Below are 19,176 nucleotides of genomic sequence, written 5' to 3'. Positions count from 1 at the left end.
AGCATACAGTATTGTTCAGCGGCAGAGTCCTGTGCAACTCTGTGACCTCAGGGACTGCAGCACAGCAGGCTTTTCTGTCCTCTAGTAGCTCCTGGAGTTTGCTCAGATTCATGTTCTCAGAGCTGGTAATGCTACCTAACCACCTTATTCTCTGCTGCCCCTAACAGGATACAGTAGGTTTTAATAATTATTTACCATGTGGGGGAATGGATGGATGGAATTAATGAATATTAATTATGAGAGTATATTACTCAATAATGGGAAATTACAGATTTCTACCAAAAATCAAATACAAACCACAGATTTCAGATATAGCCAGACAGATACCAAGTTCTCTTAAATTACGAAAGAAAAGCCTTCACATAAATCTGATTTATATACTAAAGAACAAACAGCTAAAACATGAAATAACAACAAAAATATCGGTAGTATTTTCCATGACATTTTTCAAGAGGTCCAAGTAGTAACTAAACAGAATATGAGTTTGGCAGACAAAGAGGTTAAATCTGAAATCACTTAACCATTTTAGCTAAATGAAATTTCACTTTGATACAGTAAGTTCGGGTTCAGAATTTTTAGTAAAGCCAAAATGTTGTATCATTAAAACTTCAAAATCTACTTCAAAAAATACTAAATCTCCCATCAAACATTAAATTCTAATCCTTTTGAAGTCAAAGCTTTTCTAAGACCCTCCGTAAATCTTGATTTTCCCCCTCCAAGATGTAGAAAAGCCACCACTACCACCTCCCTGAACTGTACAGTGTTTTTCACGTCTCACCATCAGTGGAAGATCCTGTCAATCATTCACATTTTTTCATTGGTTTTGCCAACAGGTATTGACTAATTAAGAGGTGGCTATCTCTACCGCGTGAGCACAATTTTATTAAGTGAAATGGTGGGCTCACACTGTGTACTTCAACTACCGCTCTGCAATGTAAATAAAATATACTTAGATGACTCACTGCAAAGCTAACTTGCTATAACGTAAAAAGCTTGAAGCGTTAAATATTTTTTTAGTTTTGCTGAGGTATAATAGGCATACAAAAACCACATATTGAAACATACAATTTGATAAATTTTGACATGTATATACAAATTTACTTCTGAAAATTCCAATCCCCCTCTTCCGAGCAAAACCAAAAGAATTTTTGTTAGTTGAGAAAAGTACTTACCTTCATGTAATTCACAATCTTAGCCAGAACGCCAAACTTATATCCAGAGCTTCCTGATAAAGCTTTCAAATTAAATGATCCATTGCTATGATCTGAAAATGAAGTTCAAAAAACAATTACAACATTTTCATATTAGATGTGATTATCTACTTTTAAGCAGCTAAAATGATTTTAAATCTGGTAAAATATTTATTGAGTTCTTCTATCTAGAAAACTCCACCCTATGAAATTTTGGTGACAAATTCAAAATCTTTGCATGTGTAGTAACTATTTTCTGAGGATGGAAACAAAATACAAATACTCCAAAAGCATTAAAATATATTTCTTTTATAAGTACCTTTATCTCACTCCTTCCTTAAGTCTGACTAGATTTCCTCCAAAATTAAAAGTAAGGTTTTTTAAACGAGGACAATACAAATCACAATCTGATCCATAGTGCTTTTCTAACAACCTTAAAACCATGAGAAGTGAGTAGATTACTACGGGATAAAAAGTTCAATTTATCACCAATTACATCAATTTCTGCTTATCAAAATAAAACAAATAGGTATTGATCAATGGGAATTAATAAAAAGTATGATCCCATAACTATTTTAAAGTCAACTTCAGAGATATATTGGAATAAAAAATGTAAGCAGTACCACTGTATAAACATGCAGACTTTAAAATGATGGCAGCATGATATAAGGAGCAATTTACATAGATCATTTGGTTCAGAACATATACCATTCTGTTGCATATTTACAGGCAGAAATCCGAATGCTACCATTGCATCACAAATGCATTCTATAGATCATAGGTAGCAAGAGTGAAAAATTCATTGTAAATACTAGGAAGACATTTTAGAAGTACACATTCTATTAGCAAGGAATCAGATCACATGCTATGAAGTTCCCATGTGGCTGATCCACAATGGAAGAGGTTAAATAAAAGCGGAGAGAGTCAATTTCTGGCACCAGTTTGGTAATAATAATTTAAACAAAAGAATGCATTAGAATAACCGCAAGTCAAATGGAACAACTGTCAGAGATCCAAAAGAACAGCTTCTAGAAGGCAGCATAATATTCCTCTGAGATTAGTTAGTGAAAAGGCTTTATTGAGTGTCATTTTTTTAGACTAAAATGAAACCTCATATGCAATTTTCCTTCAAGAATAACTGCTACAACTTTAATGAAACTTAATTGACACATTAAAGTCTACTTTATGTTTTCTGAAATAACATTAAGAATGCCTTACAGGTGTGCCTTCACATTTGCTATTTCAATTATGAATTACTTCCTATGTAGTTCATTTTCCCAAGGTGTTCAGGACACTCATAACCAACAACAGCAACTAACCTTCACTGAACACTGACTACTGCCAATAATCATGCTAAAATGGTTTTCTCATTTAATGCCTCCCAGAAATCCTATTTAAGAGGTTTTTACTGTCTCATTTTAAACATAAGAAAACAGACTAATAAGTGGCAGACTAAAGATTCCAATCCAGTGGTAAACTGTGATGTGCCTGGTATAAGAATCATTAGTTAGCATTTAACACAATTATTCCATTTCCAACTGGATATTTTTTCAGAATACAGGAATTCATAAATACATATTTAGTGAATTCTTATTAAAGTAATACAGTCATCCTATAATACTAAATAAACAACTGGGAAGACTATGAATAATAGCTAAGGACAATATGCTAAGGATAAGCACCATGCAGGTAATAAGCAATCGTGAAGCATATACAGTTTTGTTTACCACAAGGTCTCCAGTGTAATAAATATTAGCAGACTGAACAAACGAACGTAATAAGATTATTTCCACATACTCCTCTACTGGTCTTAGAAACAAATGTGACTTATTCAAAATTTTAAAAAAGAAGTCTACACAGCAAGCACTAACCCAATCGGCTGCTGTTCTAATAGCCACTCTCACAAATAAAAACCTTGACCGTTACACTTAGACCACAACTCTAATAAACCACAATAAAAACATCATTCTATCTCTATAAACATCCAACTGAGGGTTCTTTTGCAATTTAACTTTCACAGACGATTTTTTTTAGTATCGCTGATGTACCTACCAAAGTTAACCCTCTCCCAATTAGTAGAGACAAAAACCTTTTTTCTTTTTCTTCTCCCTTGGAATTTCATACAAAGCAAACTACCACATGGAAATAATCACTTCCAAGAGTCAGGTTCATATAAATGGCAAGTTGAAAGAAGAGAAAAGAGAATATCATTTATGAGAGTCTATGCACAATTTGTGGAGGAAACACCACACTGGAGAACCTGGACTGCTGGTTTCCCAGGTTACTGCCTCTCTTGAGATTAGCTTCTAGCCTGAGCACTTAAATAATCACTGAAGGATCAGAAATTCTACAGCTAAACACTAAGGAATCATCAATTTGTTACTAACTCACAAATTCTTACGCAGCAATTTAGCTTAAAAACAACAAAAAAAATAGGCCTAAAGAGGGGGTGACAGTTGAGAACCCAGTCCGCTCTAGTCAAGTTTATGAATGATTTACTCAGGGTGGCAGGACTTAATGCAAATGAACATAGAGGAAACTGTCAGCTGCCCTGTGGTTCAGCCAATAGAAGCGCAGCTCCATCTTAGCTGTGCACTGGACTGCACTACAAACAGACGATACCATCGCTTCAACTGCAGCCTTTCAGACGAGAGGTAGGTTTCTGAGATCTTTTCATTTAATAATACATGTTCTTATCATACAATATAAATATTTTACCATAAAGCCCAAGCAGAAAGCTTTGTTCCTACTGAAGACCAAAAAACCTCTATTCTTTTCATTGTCTGGTAGGATTTTATTATGAAAATATGAAGACTGCCTTTGCTATTTGACAAGCACCCTTACCATCTGTGCCTTAATGGAAAATTCAGGACATTTTCTATGAACCTGATCTATATCCAGACCTTAGAATAAGCCATATGCATTTGATATTAAGAGATTACTTGCAAATTTAATTTTCTCTGAGCTATTTCATTTCAGCAGTTTGCTCTGTCTTAACAAAGGATTTTTCTTAAAGAAGAATCTAGACTAAAAGCAAATCCAGGACTAAAGCTTTCTGATTATACATACAAATTTAAAGCATTTATATTAAAGTTTGTTATATTTTAGAAAATATGAGAATATATTCAAAATTGTTTTATTTAAGTGTACATGCAGAGAAGGCCAATAATCACACTGTGATTTTTATATAAAAATAAAAAGACCACAAAAGTACCATTTACTAGGTTGCATTATACTGTAAGCAATGAGATGATTTTCAGAGCTAGAGCTTTAGACTTTCATACATTTTAATTAAAATAATTTCCTACAGTCAAATTTTAAAGTCTGTATTACTGTAGCGTATAAGTCATGCTATTATTAAATAAAAATCTAATGTTTAATTTTTAGATGCCACAGAAATATGTATTTATCACAGTATTTCAATATAATGTTAGAGTTATTCTTAAACTAATCTTCAAAAATAAATACACAGTAAGTCTTTTTGATAAACTACATTTTAAAATGAAAATATGTCCTAAGAAGAATTGGTTAAGGGAGGGAGGAGGGTACCTTTTGAGGTAATAAGATTAGTTTCATAGCTCAGAGCCATCATTCATATCTACTCAGAATTACTATCAACTTGCTGACCAAATTTCAAATCCTATATGAATTTGAAATATTCAAGCATGAAAATTTAACTATTTAGTAAATGCTAGAGTTCTAAAATATTACCTATATATACTGACCTAAAGAGTCAACTTTTGCCCTTTTCTTTGCTGGTAAATCTATTTTGAACTTGAAAGTTTTTTTTTTCATAATTTTTATTCCTTCTATAATAATCAGTGTTCTGCCAGCATGAGAAAAGTATCCCCTACAAACCCAAAGGTTGCTGAAAGAAGATTTCTCCAGACTCAGTACAATGTGGTTAATTGCTTAGGAAATATTCTTGCTTGCTACCCAAAGTAAGAGAGCTCAAAAACAGTCTCAGATCAAATAAAAATAACTGTCAAATAGAACAGTTAACTCGTAACTCAAACTTCAGACATAAACTCCTGCCTCCCAAACTGTCTTAACGCTACAATCAGCCTACATCTTGCTGGTAACTGTCTGTAGTTATACGGATGGAGGCTCACTGCCATTTCACCCAGCTAACTAGAGACATGGCCTACCCCAGACAGCTCCAGAGTTGGGTGAGCTAGTCTATATGTAAAGCTATTATGATTAATCGATCATATTTCAAAGGGATATGCTTTTAAAGGCACCAGAAAATTCAATTCAAGGGCTTTTCCATAAATAGAATAAAAGCCTAACTTTATTTCGATCTGGCAATTCAAGGGCTCCAGAACAGTTCTAAGTCCTATACCCATAAATATCTCACTAGGGCCTTAAAATGGGAGGAAAACTAGGTGAAGGGAATTTATATTTTAAAAAACTAAAAATTATCTATATAATTGTGTGTATATATATATATATGTATAACAGACTGTTCCCACCTTTGACTGTTCTCTCTCACTTTCTCTAAGGCATGTTTACAGCATTTGCTTCATATAAATTAACATTTTAATTTCAAAAACAGTATCACAATACAAGAAAATCCTATCGGTAAATGACTTTCTACATACCCGCGTGCGTGCTAAGTCGCTTCAGTCGTCTCCGACTCCATGCGACCCTATGGACTGTAGCCCACCAGGCGGCTCTGTCCATGAGATTTTCCCGGCAAGAATACTGAAGTGGACTGCTATGCCCTCCTCCAGGGGATTTTCTCAACCCAGGTATCAAATCCATGTCTCTTATGTCTCCTGTATTGGCAGGCAGGTTCTTTACCACTAGTATCACCTGGGAAGCCCCTCTGCATACATATCTAATTATGTCTAATTCATCAACAATTTAGATTTTAACCTAAACACACAAAATTATTAGAGTTTTAGTGTACTATGAAAGAATAAACCACATTACATGTAAGGTGGAAAATAAATCTATATTACAGGGTTTACTTTTTCCAGGTTATGCCCAGAAGCTAACTAAAGGGTGAATGTTCTGAGCTGCTCATCAGTTAATCAACACATTCACAGATGGCAAACTGTCATCATTCACAACATAAACCTGCTATGTATGTACTCTGGAAACTGCTTAGATACATGGCAAAAAACTTACAGGTACCCTTGGAGGTGGCATACACGTCTATCCATAGTCACCATTCCAAGAATAATTATTATAAGCATGTTTGCATGTGGATAAAGTATGCAATCTAATCAGTCACTGATTCTGTTTTAGAAGTAATCTAAATACAATAAACTGTTAAAAGCCAAAGGCAAGGAGTACTTTTAGCTTTGAATAACTAAATTCAAATGGTTCAAAAACCAAAAGATTATAACAAGGTACACCTTGACAAGTTTCACACACATCCCTATCACCTGACTCTACTCTCCAACCAACCCCACAAGTAATCATTGTTATTAATTTGTGTATATCCCCAAGATTCCTGTGCAGATACAAGTAACTAAAAATACATATTATTTCCCTTTTTCCTCCACATACTGGCCTGCACTTTGTTCAGTTAACAACATATCCTAAAGATCTTTCTGGGTCACTACAGTTGCGCATTCACACATAACATTCGATTGTGTGACTATACTGTATTAATGTAACCAGTAGAACAGTTTAATGACAGGTACAAGTCAGCCTCAAGTAAGTGAATGTCGTGTGTGTCTCTCTGCCCCCTTCTCTCCTCTCCTTATCTCTCCCATTCCATCTCTTTCCCTCCCTCCCGCTCTCTTTTTTTTTTTTAAAGGGAGAAGGGGACCCGAAAAATTTTTAAGCAGTTCACTTGTACCTCAAAAATAAACAGAATACAAAGTTCCTTAAGCCAACTTTCTAATCATTCTAAAATTTCATTTTGAAATAATAACTTAATTATTAAGTCTCTATAATTTCTCCCCGGTCTTAAAAAGTCACCACAAATTTTAGAAGAGTTACTCAAAATAAATTAAAATACAAAGGAGTAAATTCAGCATAATTTCAACCAGGCATGACTTATACATTTTACACAGCCAATTTCTAGGAGGAAAAAAAAAAATTAAAAGTTTGATATGTTAGGGAGATAAGATTATAAATGATATTTTTTAATTTAAAATTGCTAGGATAACGTTTCTGAAATCAGTCATGAAAAACAGAAGTTTAAGTTAATGATCAGGATAGGTTAAATCTGAGAGGTAAAACGAGGAAACTGCCTCACTCTGCTCCTTCCTCCCTCCCCTGCCGTGATTCTCCCTGCAGTCAGTTCTCATGTCAGATTTAGACATTTCAAACGAAATTTCCAAATTTTATAAAGGAATCACAACCTGAAAGGCCTACGGAATACTTTTCTCTGTGCTGCAGAGGCCTAGGCGGGCCAAGGTAAAATTACTAGATCGGGCTCAGGCAATTCTCCCTGTTTTTACGCATCCACATAAGACACCCTTACCCCGATTTCCCCAAGGCCTTCATCTTCTTCCTCTCCCTCTCCTCTATTCGCTCTGCTTTTCAAAAAGAACCTAAAACTCATTCATACTGAAGCAAAAATAACTAACAATCTGTGTTACCCCTCCAAGGAATATCTGCATTTTAGCAGTACTAAAAATTCAAAAGGATTTTTTTTTCATTATTCAGGCATTTGTGCACACGCATACATGACACTACTCTATCAGCAAGGCTGGGTCAAAAGGAGGTAACTTTTGTCTCTGAGTTAGCTTCTATAGGTTACTTGACTATTTGTGTAAAAGGTGCTAAGACCAGAGGCAGTGACCATGCAGAGGAGGAAGGGTAGGCTATCAGGACCTTCACACTGCACAACCCCAGCGTACACTGTATTCTATCTGAAAGGCACCCGCCACACACAGGACGTGACTGATACTCCCTGGAGCTGTGCAATGCAGAAACCCTGCCTTCTCCTAGGGTGTACTTGGAAAAGAAAAAACCAAAAGATAGAAAAGTAACTTTGAAAGGCTGGGTCTCCTGACGTAGTCTGAAATCCCACTGGACAGAGGAGCCTAGGCAGGCTACAGTCGCAAAGAATAGGGGTAACAAATCAAAGAGTAGAACACAACTAAGGGACTAAACAGTAATCACCACAAAACTGTAAGTTATCAGATACCCATGGGCCAGACAGTGTATTTTTGTATCTCCCATAAGCAATTGATTAAATTACTGTCCATTAGCCTCCTGTCTCTCATTTCAAGATGAAAGGTCACCAAGCATCATAAAACGGAAGGATTCTTAAATCCAACAAGAAGAAATGAACTTGAACCTTTACTTTTGCCCTCAGATCATCAATTTAACCTTCAAATACATGAAAGAAGAAAGGAAGGAACCAAGTCCATCCAGAGATGAAACGACTTGCCAAGCAAATCAGATTTAAAAAAGAAAAGAAAAAAAAAAAGCTTAGAAAATATTAGTTTATTAACAGCAAAGTTTTAAAGTTATATTTATAAGGAAAACAGAGAAATCTAAGGAATTAAACTGTTACATTTGAGGGGGCAAGGGGTTTAAGCTTTAATCTTTTTTGAAAATGATACTGCAGTTATATTTAAAAACAGAGTCCTCACCTCTAAATATATACATACTGAAATATTCCTAGATGAAGTGACATGATGTCTGGAATCTGCCTCAAAATATTCCATGGGATGGAAGTGGGCAGAGGTATAGACTGGCCAAGAGTTGAGAAATGAAGCTGCATTATAAGTATGGGGGTATTTATCACACACTTTCACACTACCTTGAAATTGTCTATAAATGAAACATACTCTCACACACAAGTTATTTCTAGCACTTAGAAAAGTATTTACTACACAGCAGGTAATCAATAAACACTTATTTACAAGAATAAAAGTCTACTTACAACTATGTAGCAAAAAAAAAACCCCACACTAAATAATTCATTTCTTTCCTAAAAGAAAGCATACAATCTGACAACAGTCACTGAATTAGGGAAGTGGAACTCTGGGGTTTTTTCCTCTCATTTCAAAGTTTCTTAGTATTTATGTATTTTAGAACTTCTTTCAAAAAGCTTAAAAAGATTATCTTTGAAGATTAAGATAATAAAAAGTCATTTTTTATTTTTAATACTATCAGATCTTCAATCCTTATGGTCCCACTTAAGGCCCAACCAGTATCAGGTCAACAGGAGCAAAGCTCAATGCAAGAATAGTGAAACTTTAACTCCCTGGCTAATTTTGTGAAATGGAATAAAAATTTAGCAATACATACCTGTGGAATGCTGAATCTGCCTGTTTTTTTTCCTTAACTATTCCTGTCCATAGGCCATTTAAGAATTATGAAATATTTAAGACTATCATATGCATGTATATATATAAATATATATATATAAAACAAAAAAAAATCCTAAGATTAAGGTCTCTTCATAGGCAACTTTAATCTAAAATTATATTACCCTTATTCTGAAAACTCATTATTTGGCTTTTCTTTCTCTATTATTTTTCACTCAGCCATTAGTTCCTGTTTTACATCACCTGTCTCAGAAGTTTAAAGGCGTGGAACTAAGACAGAATACACTGAACCAGGAAGGTGAGAAGGATCTACAAAGGTATGAGAAAAGCTTTTCTGGGGGCAGTTTGAAGAACACAACTCTAAAATGCTAAGTTTTGGTTTTGCTTTTTTTTTTTTTCTTTTAGGTAACAGTTCTGTGACTTCCGCTTTAGTCAAATTTTAAACCAATTCAGCTGCCTTTTTTCTCCCTCCATTAGCAGTTAATTTCTATATATGAATCTTGAAGATAAACACTTGTCTAACAAGTGATATATATTTAAAAAAAAACATGGTATGGTTTATAGAATTTTATACTCTATAAACAGAAATATAGAAAAATTCAAGAACACCATTTTCGTATTAATTCTGACAGAAAATAAGGAAGATTCATGCAGTCTATATAAACTGACTAACAAATCTTAGAACTGAGATTTTAACTGACAAATTCGTTGAGTCTGGTTACATATATTCATTTTCTACCTTCTATAGATTAAAAGGAGCGATATAAGAAGCAGAATCTCTAAGAATGGCCTCACTGAGCTCCAGCCTCTGGAATGAAACCACTACCTCTGTTTATCAGTACCTTGGTTTTCAAGTTCAAAAAATCTACCCTTTTCATGATAACTGGAACACTGCCTGCTTTGTCATTCTGCTTTTATTTATATTTACAGTGGTTTCTTTAGTGGTGCTGGCTTTTCTTTATGAAGTGCTTGATTGCTGCTGCTGTGTGAAAAACAAAACCGTAAAAGACTTGAAAAACGAACCAAACCCTATTAGAAGTATGATGGACAACATCAGAAAACGTGAAACTGAAGTGGTCTAGTACTCTACACAGAATGAACAAAAGCTCTGAAAACAGTCTTCAACTACTGAGAAAAAAAAAGAAAAATTTCTGAGACCAGCTGTTATAATATCGACTATGAATAATTAAAAGATTTCTACTAGAAGGGAAAAACAAGCTAAATATGCACTTTTTGTGTCTGTATCCACTTCATTAAATATACAATAAAACTTTGACAAATGTGAGTAATTGACCAACCTGTTTTAAAATGACACTTCAGGGAATTCCCTGATAGGCCAGTGGTTAGGACTGGACGCTTTCACCACTGTGAGCCTGGGTTCAATCTCTGGCTGGGGAACTAAGAACCCACAAGCCGCACAGTGCAGCCAAATAAATAGATTTTTAAAAATAAACTAAAATGACACTGCAAAAACTGGATTAGATTCTTAGAATTCAATTCTAAGAAGCATTAAGAGGTAAACTGAAAAACAAAAGAAAGGCTAATGATCCCAAAACGACTTACACCTAAACAAACCATGTGGACTAAAAAACGGTACTGTCGCTATTGTGTTTTGGTAATTAAAACACTACTTAAAATGCTTATCTAGGTCCAAAGTAAAATACTTCCACATACATGTAAGACCCTACTTATTAAGCAGCAGTATTTTCTAGTTAGTTACAGACAACTTTCAGAGTTTTAAAGACTTAAGTTTTATGTAGAATTAGTGTGAAAGACTCAAAATACTCAGCAAGGTCACAAGGACACTTGCATACACATTTCATAAAACCAACTTACTCTTTAGTAAGAAATTCATGATCTAAGACAAGCTATTTTCAAACTGAAACTCACTAGCACACCTCCTAATCTCACGTCTTAAGCTTGTCCTTTCATTATGCCTCTCATACTCACACTCTCAAGAACTAAGATACCCAATGCAAAAAAACTGCTAAAAATGTCAAAAGATAGGACCACTTAACACTTGTTAATATGGCAGTTTTATTTATTGAAATGCCAAAGGCTGTATAGTATTAAATTTTATAACCCTGATACTATTTCGCTACAAGCCATGAGCAAACCAAAGTATGGTTTTAACCCCTACAACTGCCCTTAAGCCAGAAACATCACCTCTGGAAATTTATTCTGAGAAATTAGTTCAAAAGAAAAAAACTCAAGATACAAAGATGTTTACAATAGCATTATTCAAAACAACAAAAATGGAAGCAACAGCCTGTCACTAAATGCGTCACATCAACTTAATAGAGTAAGAAGCTACTGAAAATTATGGCAAAACAGAAAAAATTTGATATGTGAAGTGAAAAATAAATATCGTTTTCAATTTAAAGAGCCCTACATGCCAGTCTGAAATCGCTTATCCAGAGTATTTGTTTATTTTCAAGTCTTTATTGAATTTGTTACAATATCGTTTCTGTTTATGTTTTGGGCCACTAGGCATGTAGGATCTTAGCTCCCCGACCAGGGATCGAACCTGCACCCACCCCTGCACTGGAAGGTCAAGTCTTAACCACCAGACCACCAGGGAAGTACCTAGAGTATTTATTTTTCTATATTTTTCTCCTAACATTAGAAACTAACACAAATCACATAATCAACTTTCAAAGGACTTCTGAAACTTAGATATACAAAATATTTTGGTAACCAGGAGCAATTCTGAGCAATTGTTAAAACCACATTTTCATAAATTGAAAAACTTGGGGTCCATGCCATAGATGGGAAGCATACAGGTCCTTTAATAACCAGACTTTTTGATCATGAACACTATCTTTTCCCTACCTTACTCTGTAATTTATTTAACTCGTTCAAAAAATACATATTGCGTGCTTCTATGTGAGAGTGATTAGGTTACAACAGCAAACAGGTAATCATGGCTCAGTGGGTAAAGAATCTGCCTGCAATGCAGGAGACACAGGAGACGCAAGTTCAATCCCTGCGTCGGGAAGATCCCCTGGAGGAGGGCATGGCAACCCACTCTAGTATTCTGGTCTGGAGAATCTCCCATGGGGAAAATCCCATGGACTCAGGAGCCTGGCAGACTACAGCCCAAAGGGTTGCAAAGAATCGGACTTGACTGAGCAGACTAAGCACGCACAATCATGCAATTACAGTAGCACAAACAGCTTTGTCAGAACAGGGAGTGCTGTGGGAATTCAAAGGCTAAACAATGAACACAAACTGGCAAGTGGGAAGGACTTTTAGGCTGAAACCTAAGAGAGAAATAGGAGCTCACCAAAGGAAAGAGGGAAGGAGATAAGAAAGAAAGTTCTATTAAGAGGAAATATTATGACCAAAGACCAAGAGGCAAAAGAAAGCAAAGCATGTTGGAGGGGCTCCAAGCCAGTGGCACTAGGACCGAGTGTAAGAACACTGAGCTCAGATTCAGAACAGAGGTAAACAGAATGGCCACGAGAGAGGCGAGCCCAGGAGACCCGGCAAGCAGCTGACAATCCAGTGATAATGACCCAGGCTAGGGTGCTATGGCAGTCTTTGCTGTTTACACCCAGTATTTCCAGCTCCCCTCTCATTCAGCACATGGAAGTGGTGGGGTACACAGCCCTGTGATGAGGTCTGGTCAATGAGGTGGTATGTGTCACCTCCAAGTGCTAGTCTCTCAGCTGTGTCTGACTCTTTGCGACCCCATGGACTGTAGCTCACCAGGCTCCTCTGTCCATGGGATTCTCCAGGCAAGAATATTGGAGTGGTTGCCATTGCCTTCTCCAGGGGATTTTCCTGACCCAGGGATCAAACCCAGGTCTCCTGCATTGCAGGCGGAGTCTTTATCATTTGAGCCACCAGGGAAGTCCAAACCAGAGCATTTAACTGCCAGGCAAGATTTTCCAGAGTTCTCTTTCCTCAGTCATTGAAACCAACAACATTTGAAGTATCACCTACTATGTCAGCTTGGGTCCTTGAGTGACTACAATGAGTTAAGACCCCTGTCAACATATGACAAACACATGATATGAAACAAACAAACCTTTGCTGTTTTAAACCACTGAGATTTTGGAGCAAAGATATTCTTGCTCAGATGCTCAGTTGTGTCCAACTCTGCAACCCCATGGACTGTAGCCCGCCAGGCTCCTCCATCCATGAGATCCTCCAGGCAGGAACACTGGAGTTGCTTGTCATTTCCTTCTCCAAAAGATATTCTTAAGTAGATAAAAGAGACTCGTTCTAAGAGTAGATTTCTGCTAATGCTTAAAACAGTTTCTAAAATTTTGTTCGTGCATGTGTGTTTAGTCAGTCATTCATGTCTGACTCTGAGACCCCACGGACTGTAGCCTGCCATGCTCCTCTGTCCATGGAATTTTCCAGTCAAGAATACTGGAGTAGGTTACCATTTCCTTTTCCAAGAAATCTTCCCAACTCAGGGATCAAACTCAAATCTCCTACGTCTCCTGCATTGCAGGCTGATTTTTTTTTTACCACTGAACCCCTTTTGGGAAGCCCAAAATTTTCTTTACTATGAATTAACTCAATATGAATTTCATTAAGGGACTTCTGAAAGTCCAGTGGTTAAGACTCCATGCTCCTTATGCAGGGGCAATAGGCAGGATCCCTGGGGGGCACAAGACAGCCAAAAAATTAAGAACAAAAAGAATTTTGATTTAAATTTAACTAAAAGGAGAGATAATCAAATCTAATGTATGTGCTAGAAAGAATGATAAACCTGCTTTGATAGAAAGACTGGCTCTGCTTTAATATCAGTTAGTAAAACAGTCTGAAAACCACATAACAAGATGACATCAGTAAAGATTACTACTGCTACACTTTGAAGTAGGTAAATAATTTCTGTTGTGAACTAAGTTACACTGATCTAGTTCTCTAAAAAATAATATATTAAGAGTAAACTAAATCCAAAATAAGAAGGGAAGAAATTATGAAGTAGAAATAAAATTTTTAAAAACCAGAAAAACAGAGAAAAAGCAATGAAACAAAGAGTTAGCTTTTATTAAAAAAAAAAAAAAAAAGATCAACAAAATTGACAAATCTTTAAGCGAGACTAACCAAAACAAATAAACAACAAAATTCCTAAAATCAGAAACTAAAGTGGGGAGGGATAGCACTACTGATCATACAGAAATCAAAGCACTGCAAGGGAATAGTCTGAAAACCTTTGGAAAACGTAGATGATGAAATGGACAAACTCCTAAGAAAGACACAGAGTACAAAAATTAACTCAAGAAGAAACAGAAAATCTGAACAGATCTATATGAAGAAATTTCTATGAAGAGCATCCCACAAAGGAAAGATCAGGCCCAAAAGGCTTTCCATGTGAATTTTATCAAATATTTAAGAAGAAATTTTTATCAAAACCTTCCAGAGAACAGAGGAAAGGGAATACCTCACAAATCATTTTATGGCCAGAAATACCCCAAAAGGCACAAAAAAACTACAGACCATATCATATCCCTCACAAATAGAGATACAGAAATCCTGTACAAAACATCAACAAAGTGAATCCTACAACAAATAAAAAGGATTATACACCACAATCAAGTAGAATTTATTCCAAGAATATAAGGTTGGTTTAACATTTTAAAATCAATCAGCATAATATCCACATTAATAAGAAAAAGAACAAACATGTCAATGGATGCTGAACAAGTTTTTAATAGTAGCCACTACACAGTTATAGTAAAAGTTCTCAACAAACTAAACCGAAATAGAGGGGAACTCCTGCAGCTAACAACATACTACAACATGGAAGACTGAACGCTTTCCCCCTAAGATTAGGAACAAGGCAAAGATGTTCACACTTACTACTATTAGTAGCCAATATTGACAAGAAAAGAAATAAAAGGTATTCACACTGGAAAGCTGAAGTGAAACTTCCTATTCACAAATGCCATTATCTTCCACGTGCTTGTGCTCAGTCACTAAGCCGCACTGACTGTGCAACCCTGTGGACTGTAGCCCACCAGGCTCCTCTGTCCATGGGACTTCCCAGGCAAGAATACTGGAGTGGGTTGCCATTTCCTTCTGCAAGGGATCTTCCTGACCTGGGGACTGATCCTGGTCCCTGGACTGGCAGGTGGGTTCTTTACTGCTGGACCACCAGGGAAGCCCCAATCTCACATAATCCGTAAAACTTCACACAAAAAAAACTAGAAATAATGAGTTCAGCAAAGTTGCAGAGTTCAAGATCAATGCACACAAATATAGTGTATTTCTAATAGTAGCAATTAACAATCCAAATACCAAATTAAGAAAATAATTTCATTCACAATATTAAAAAAAACATTTAGAATTTAATAGAGCAAGACTTACACATTAAATACTACAAAGCATTGCTGAAAGAAATAAGAAACCTAAATAAATGCAAAGACAGCCATATTAACTGGCTGCAAGACTTATTGTTAAGGTAGCAATTCTCAATGCAATCTCCATCAAAATCACAGGTGACTTTCTCACAAATGAAAACAAGCTGATCCTAAAATTTATATGGAAATGCAAAGGATCCAGGAAAACCAAAACAACCTTGAAAAAGGTAACAGGACTGAAGGACTTATACCTCCCAATTCCAAAATGTTACCAGAATGCTACAGCTATCAAGAGACTGTGGTACTGGCATCAGTTCAGTCGCTCATTTGTGTCCAATTCTTTGTGACCCCATGGGCTGCAGCACGCCAGGCCTCCCTGTCCATCACAAGTCCCTGAGTTTACTTAAACTCATGTCCATTGAGTCCGTGATGCCATCCTCTGTCATCATCTCATCCTCTGTCATCCCCTTCTCCTCCTGCCTTCGATATTTCCCAGCTTCATGGTCTTTTCAAATGAGTCAGTTCTTCACATCAGGTGGCCAAAGTATTGGAGTTTCAGCTTCAACATCAGTCCTCCCAATGAATATTCAGGACTGATTTCTTTTAGGATGGACTGGTTGGATCTCCTTGCTGTACAAGGCACTCTCAAATGTCTTCTCCAACACCACAGTTCAAAAGCATCAATTCTTCAGTGATCAGCTTTCTTTATAGTCCAAATCTCACATCCATATATGACTACTGGAAAAACCATAGCTTTGACTATACAGACCTTTGCTCGCAAAGTAATATTTCTGCTTTTTAATATGCTGTCTAGGTTGGTCATAACTTTTCTTCCAAGGAGCAAGCATCATTTCATGGCCGCAGTCACCATCTGCAGTGCTTTTGGAGCCCATAAAGCTAAAGTCTGTCACTGTTTCCCCATCTATTTGCCATGAAGTGATGGGACCGGATGCCATGATCTTAGTTTTCTGAATGTTGAGTTTTAAGCCAACTTTTTCACTCTAGTTTTTCACTTTATCAGGAGGCTCTTTAGTTCTTCTTCACTTTCTGCCATAAGGGTGGTGTCATCTGCTTATCTGAGGTTACTTATGTTTCTCCTGGCAATCTTGATTCCAGCTTGTGTTTCATCCAGTCCAGCGTTTCTAAATGATGTACTCTACAAATAAGTTAAATAAGCAGGGTGACAATATACAGCCTTGACGTACTCCTTTCCCTATTTGGAACCAGTCTGTTGTTTCATGTCCAGTTCCAACTGTTGCTTCTTGACCTGCATACAGGTTTCTCAGGAGGCAGGTCAGATGGTCTGGTATTCCCATCTCTTCAAGAATTTTCCACAGTTTGTCGTGATCCACTACTTTGATGTAGTCAATAAGGCAGAAGTAGATGTTTTTCTGGAACTCTCTTGCTTTTTTGATGATCCAACGGATGTTGGCAATTTGATCTCTGGTTCCTCTGCCTTTTCTAAATCCAGCTTGAACATCTGGAAGTTCACTGTTCGCATACTGTTGAAGCCTGGCTTGGAGAATTTTGAGCATTACTTTACTTGTGTGTGAGATGAGTGCAATGGTGCAGTAGTTTGAGCATTCTTTGGCATTGCCTTTCTTTGGGGTTGGAATGAAAACTGACCTTTTCCAGTCCTGTGGCCACTGCCGAGTTTTCCAAATTTGCTGGCATACTCAGTGCAGCACTTTCACAGCATCATCTTTGAGGATTTGGATAGTTCAACTGGAATTCCATCACCTCCACTAGCTTTTTTCGTAGTGATGCTTCCTAAGACCCATTTGACTTCTCCTTCCAGGATGTCTGGCTCTAGGTGAGTGATCACACCATTGTGATTATCTGGGTCGTGAAGATCTTTTTTGTACAATTCTTCTGTGTATTCTTGCCACCTCTTCTTAATATCTTCTGCTTCTGTTACGTCCCTACCATTTCTGTCCATTATTGTGCCCATCTTTGCATGATGTCAATGGAAATCATGAGTCAATGGAAACTAACTGAGATTCCAGAAGGAAAAAAAAAAACCTCATTTGTAGTCAACTGATATTCAACAAGGGTGCCAATGCAAGTCAAAAGTGAGAAGCAAGTGGTTCCCCCCCTCAAGAAATTGCACAGGGACAAATGAATAACCACAAAAAGATGAATTTAGACTCTTACATTAAAACCACTCATTAAGAAATCAACCCAATGGATCACAGGCCTAAATATGAGAGCTAAAACTATAAAACTCTTAGAAGGAAACACAGGAGTAAATATTTTTATGAGCTTAGGTTAGGCAAAGGTTTCTTAAATATGACACCAGAAACACATGTAAGGGAATTCCACAAGCTTGCCTAGTGGTTAGAACTCCACACTTTCACTCCCAAGGCCTGGATTCAATCATTGGTCAGGGAACTAAGATCTCACAAGCCATAGCATGCCCCTCTACCTGCCTCCAGAAAAACAACAACTTTTACAAATCAATAGGAAGACAACTCAATTTTTTCATAGGAAAAAAAACAATCTGAATACACATTTCATCAAAAGACACATGAATGATTAATAGCACATGAAATTCTATTCATATTGAAGCCACAATGATATCACTTCACACCCACTAGAAAGACTATAATCAAAATGGCAAGGATGAGAAAAAATAGATTCCTCATGCATTAACGGTGAAATGTAATATGGTACAGCCATTCTGGTAGTTTCTTAAAAAGTTAAACATAAATTTACCACATAACCCAGAAATTCCACTCAGGTCTCTTTCCAAGAGAAAATAAACACATGCCCACACAAAGGCTTGTACATGAATCTTCCCAGCAGCGCTATTCTTAACAGCCAGAAAGTAGAAATAATCTAAATGTCCATTAACAGGAAAAGGATAGGCAAATTGTGGTATATCCATCTAGTGAAATACTCTTTAGCAATAAAAATGCAATGAAATGCTGATATATGGGACGACACGGATGGACACTGAATAAAGTATCAGCAAACTGAATCACACAACAGAGGATTACACACCATAACCAAGTAGGCTTTATTCCAAGAATGCAAGGTTGGTTTAACATCTGAAAATCAATTAATTAATACCATATTAATTAACTGGAGTAGGTTGCCATTTAATTAACTGGAGCAAGAAACAGCAACCTACTCCAGTATTCTTGCCTGGAAAATACCATGAACAGAGGAGCCTGATGGGCTACAGTTCACAGGGTCACAAAGCCTGAGCACAGCACAGCACACAGCACCGTATTAACAAAGAACAAGAACAACATTATCATCTCAACAGATGTCAGGAAAAAGAAGCCACATACTGAAGAACATATTCTGTACAATTTCATTTACAGGTAATGTCCAGAAAAGGCAAAGAGACAAAGATTATCAGTTATCAGGGGCTGAGGTGGGAACAAGGAGTGACTACCAATTGGCACAAGGAATCTT

General features: G+C 36.5%; 2 protein-coding genes across 2 annotated transcripts in view; one reads left to right on the top strand and one right to left on the bottom strand.

Moving 5' to 3' along the window:
- Nucleotides 1-19,176, bottom strand: part of GTF2E2 (general transcription factor IIE subunit 2) — an 80,256-nt gene that overhangs the window by 55,678 nt on the left and 5,402 nt on the right. The window contains exon 3 of the mRNA XM_005908128.3: nucleotides 1,173-1,264. Coding sequence (XP_005908190.1) covers nucleotides 1,173-1,264 — 92 coding nt within the window. The remainder of the gene's footprint in view (nucleotides 1-1,172; nucleotides 1,265-19,176) is intronic.
- SMIM18 (small integral membrane protein 18) lies at nucleotides 10,219-10,515 on the top strand. The gene has a single exon (XM_005908133.3). It carries the CDS (start codon nucleotides 10,219-10,221, stop codon nucleotides 10,513-10,515), a length of 297 nt encoding a protein of 98 aa, XP_005908195.1.

This window comes from Bos mutus, chromosome 27 (genome assembly GCF_027580195.1).
Source record: "Bos mutus isolate GX-2022 chromosome 27, NWIPB_WYAK_1.1, whole genome shotgun sequence".
Classification (NCBI taxonomy): Eukaryota; Metazoa; Chordata; class Mammalia; order Artiodactyla; family Bovidae; genus Bos; species Bos mutus.
The sequence above is the reverse complement of the archived record's forward strand: the minus strand, read 5'-3'. Positions and strand labels throughout refer to the sequence as shown.